General features: G+C 32.9%; 1 protein-coding gene across 1 annotated transcript in view; it reads right to left on the bottom strand.

Annotated features, from left to right (window-relative positions):
* Nucleotides 1-4986, bottom strand: part of LOC106470429 (myosin heavy chain, muscle-like) — a 55280-nt gene that overhangs the window by 26630 nt on the left and 23664 nt on the right. The window contains exons 17-19 of the mRNA XM_022399016.1: nucleotides 4297-4384; nucleotides 2126-2243; nucleotides 1494-1614 (exon numbers count right to left, since the gene is read on the bottom strand). Of these exons, the coding sequence (XP_022254724.1) occupies nucleotides 1494-1614; nucleotides 2126-2243; nucleotides 4297-4384 (327 nt within the window). The remainder of the gene's footprint in view (nucleotides 1-1493; nucleotides 1615-2125; nucleotides 2244-4296; nucleotides 4385-4986) is intronic.

Below are 4986 nucleotides of genomic sequence, written 5' to 3'. Positions count from 1 at the left end.
ATTGAACTGCGGACAGAGAGAGAATATTGTTGAGTCGAGCACGTGAGACGTTCGTTGTGAATTATAGCGTTTGTTATAGCGTGACCGTGGAAATTAAGTGTATTCCAAAGTTGTATTTAGAAAGAATAAACCAGTTTTATTTAAGAAAGGACTTGTATCACTAAAGTTTCTTTAAAAAGAAATTATACGGGAAACAAACTAACGAACGGAGGCGTAACATGTTTTATTCTTTCTGAATACAACTTTGCACTACACTTAATTTCCACAGTCGCGCTATAACAAACGCTATAATTCACAACGAACGTCTCACGTGCTCGACTCAACAATATTCTCTCTCTGTCCGCAGTTCAATTGCACATTACATTGTTGTCATCACGTCTTGACCGTCTTATATATAAAAGAATACCGAAATCTAGTAAACGCTCGAGCATTCAGGAAGGGACAGCATCCTTCTAGAAGTTCGTGACGTGTTACTAGAGTCACGTGACTTCCGCTGTCGTAACAATATTATGATTTCAAACAGAATACTGTTGTAAAATCGAAAATATTGTAAAACCCGATTAGCTAAATTTATAAAACTGTAACAAATTAAAATATATGCAGCGTCCCACTATACGTTAAACTTAATTACTTATAGTTGTAAAGTAACACACCAGCTCTTCTGATTTACTGATATTTTGCCGTTACGTTAGTTTGATATTTTCAACTGAAAGAAAACGTTTGTTCACCAAGACACTGGGAACTAATTCCTACAAATCACACAAAAACGATAGTTTATACTATATCACATTAGGGTAGTTTTCTATTCAGGATAATTAGGAAGGAATACACACGTTGGACTACACATAAGTTAGGCCTATCCGAGACGAACGTCACTCCAGACGAAACTGAGATGCTAATAGGTATCGTTAGTTATCAATACGAAAGGGAGAGGTCGATCTAAGGGGAATCGAACCATAAGGGGTTTAAATAATTGCATTATTATAAAAAGGAAATCTAAAATATATTACAAACGTAAACAAAATTTTGGGAACGTGCGGGTTTAAATATGTATATACAAACTATTGTGAAAATGAGGAATTTCTGATTCGTCGACTTAAGGATCATAATTACTATAATATAAAGAAAGCTTACCGTTTTTTTTATTTTGTTTTTTAGTAGTTCTCAAAACTTGCTGGGTCTCATATTAAAATATTAAAAACATTTTTGAGGACTGAGAACGGAATGGGATGAGGCAAGAAAAGTTTTTTAATGATAAAAAGCCCTATTTTCTCGATGTTGTGGGGGTGAAAGGGATAAACTGGAAAAAAGGAGTATAATGCGACGGTGAGGAAGTGGAAGGAGGAGTTTTGAGATAATTCAGAATATTATAAAAACGTGATTTATTCTGTACAGAGAATACTTTCTACGTTTTTTGGTAAGGAGATGGGAGTTAGGAGAGGCTAAAATGGGCTGATGGGTATAATAACTTTGGCGAACGAAGGTTTACGTGCCTTGGTAATACCCAGACGGAAGTCATTAGCTTCGAGCTGGATCGCGTCTAGAACCTTGTCTGTTGCTTGTCTAGCGTCAACAAAACCCTTCGGTACAGCATTGGGGGCCAAAATTGTGTATCTAAAATTGAACAGGAATATACGGTGTTGAACAGAAGAAAGTTTTTATTGTAAGGACTAAGAGTTCTATAGACCATCGAATAAAAATAATCTTCCGTTTATAAAGAGACGGATGCGCATTTATCTGCAACACCTTAATCGAAATTATTACTAAAACAGAGTAAGATATCAGCTTAAATAGAATATGGTAAAATCAGAAATAATGTTACTACTTATGTAACTGTTTCTTAATTTACTTTAAAAACATATGTTAAATATTTACTTGTGTTTCTCTTACTACCTCTGTTAACTCTTTTAGTACAAAATATAAATAATTTGAAAATAAATGGATAAATGCCAAAAGTAATCCTTTTTGAAAAATTGATGGATAAATAAAATTTTAAGGTCGTAACATTACAGTAATAAATAACTTCTTATGGTTCGTCAACCAAAACGCAATCACCAGAAACTTAGAGGCGACGTTAAGTGTACCTTCTCGACTATTTTATAAACATAACACGTTAAAATAGTACCTTTGCTTGAAGTCAGAGTAGATCATCCTGTTGGGGAATCCTTTTCGGCAGATTCGAATACCCTCCAGTACACCGTTACATGTTAATTGGTGCATCACGAGGTGGGAGTCGATCACACCTGAGATCATTCATTTATAATCAGTTATAACATCGGAAATATATAACATTAATAGGTGATATTATCAAATTATAATATATATATATAACATTATAGGTGATGTTATCAAATTATAACATATATAACATTAATATATGATGTTATCAAATTATAATATATAAAAAATTATAGGTGATATTATCAAATTAGAATATATACAACATCACAGGTGATGTTATCAAATTATATAACATTGGTTTACTTATTAGATGTGGCATTTAAAATTATAATAAGCAATAGTAAGATATAACATTAAAACTAGAAAGATTCTAGAAAATTAAAAAATTGTTATTATAAATCAAGATATCCAAAGCAGTAATTAAAATAATTATACTGCAATATAATGGTCAAGCTAAACAGAGACATCTACTGGAAGAAAATAGAACTACATCACAAATAAAGTTAACGTCCGTGATACTATTACAAGGTGACTGGTGGTTCGTTTCAGAAAGAGCCTAAAGGTGGGTAATTTTCCCAAACTATTGGTCAACATGGAATTAAACAGAGACATAAAAGTTGTAACATATCTCTACTCCAGGGCAAACCTTTGACAACAGTTGTGATGCAACGTTCAGAGAAAGGACAACAGGTGTTTGTGTGGTCACTAGCCATTAAAGTAGCGTGCTGCCTAATCTCGTACAGTTTCTATTCCAGGATAGAAGGCTAAACTACTCTTAGGACGAGTAGCGGTGCTAGTTTGCTCTTACCTAGCGCTTTATTCTCGTTCGGAATGATACAACGAACAAAATGGAGCGCAGCGTTCCTGAGTGTTGTCATTAGCTTGTTCAATTGTTCCTGCGTTTAATATCAAGCAAAAAGCGTTGAATACAAGACAATGGTTAACTTGTTAAATTCACCGACGATCAGAAGGACGTGAAACTCTCATAAGACAACAAATATAGTTAATAGCTTAGAGATGAGCAACGAAAACAAACATCGTTATACAAGTTTTAACATTGCAGGTGAAATGTTCATAACTTAGTAACAGTACGTAATTTTATATGGTCTACATTGTAACCCTTGAAGGCAGCTGATGATCCAGAACAGAACGGGTTCTTAGGTGACTAGGTTAGGTTAGGTTTATCAATCTATGGTTTAGATTGTTACCCTTGAAGGCAGCTGATGATCCAGAACAGAATGAGTTCTTATGTGACTAGGTTAGGTTAGGTTTATCAATCTATGGTTTACATTGTTACCCTTGAAGGCAGCTGATGATCCAGAACAGAATGAGTTCTTAGGTGACTAGGTTAGGTTAGGTTTATCAATCTATGGTTTCCATTGTAACCCATAAAAGCAGCTGATGATGTAAAGCAGAATGGGTTCTTAAGTGACTAGGTTAGGTTAGGTTTATCAATCTATGGTTTACATTGTAACCCTTGAAGGCAGCTGATGATCTAAAGCAGAATGGGTTCTTAGTTGATTATGAGAACAATATCTGTAAACAAATAAAGGATTTATTGAAGCTGATCATATAACAAAAACAAAACAAAGAAGAAGAATACGTTTTTCATGAGCAATGGGATTTTATTTAGATTTGGCAAGAATCTAGTTAAAATGTTAGAGCTGCTAATGCTGTTCGTATTACGTGGATGAAAAACGCGACTACGTTTCGGGAAAATTACGAATTATTGATTTGCAAGACCAGATGTGGTAATATTAATAATCCTGATTATTATCATGATTTAATTAGAATAATAAATTGAAACGATTGTGCCTCTAAAATCACAACTGATCTCATTCACTTTTAGCAATATAGAATCTCTGTTTCCTGATTTTTTGGCCCACTTTTTTTTTGTTTATTTTTTATTTTTTTTTGTATATTGGGAAGTCGCCATAGAAGAACAGTTCTCGAAGGTTGTGCATCTGATTCTTTAAACTGAAACAAAGTCGATATTGAAGAGCATTACAAAGGTCAAAAGGTAATTTGACAATAGAAGAAATACGAAAGAAAAGTGCCGTCTACAAGTGAGCCAAGAAATCACTACAAGTTTAGGTTATTTCGATGTGTTTCTACCTGGTGACTTAGTTTCATTGGGAATGATACAGCGGACAAAGTGAGGTTGAGTGGACCTCAGAGTGGTCATCAGCTTGTTCAGTTGTTCCTGTATACAAAAAGGATGGGGTCAAAGCAATGTAATAAAACAGTTTATTGGATGTGACGTCACTGCACGCAAGTTCATTTCAAATAAGTACCTTAAAATAATGTTTTGTTTAGAATTAAATATTATTTATGTTTGTTAATAACAATAATCTATTACTGATGACAATAAATCATATAATCGAAAGATAATTATGTGTAGTTAATCAAATTCTTGCTAAGCTAATAACAGATCTTTAAATTCCCTGTTTTGATAACTAAGTTTCAAAAAAAATAAGAACAGTTATACAAACCTATAACTAAAAAGAAAAAATGAGTTTCAGATTAAGTCAATCATAGAAACAGGAAAAATAAGTGAATAAAGAAACAAATATAATGAGGGTATGTTCATACAACAATTATTATTACAGATAATATTAATAAGTTATATATACTGTACACAGATGGTATTAACAAGTTATATATACTGTATACAGATGGTATTAACAAGTTATATATACTGTATACAGATGGTATTAACAAGTTATATACACTTTATACAGATGGTATTAACAAGTTGTATATACTGTATACAGATGGTATTAACAAGTTATATATATACTGTAT

This window comes from Limulus polyphemus, unplaced genomic scaffold (assembly GCF_000517525.1).
Source record: "Limulus polyphemus unplaced genomic scaffold, Limulus_polyphemus-2.1.2 Scaffold3997, whole genome shotgun sequence".
NCBI lineage: Eukaryota > Metazoa > Arthropoda > Merostomata > Xiphosura > Limulidae > Limulus > Limulus polyphemus.
This window is presented reverse-complemented; position numbering and strand designations above follow the sequence as displayed.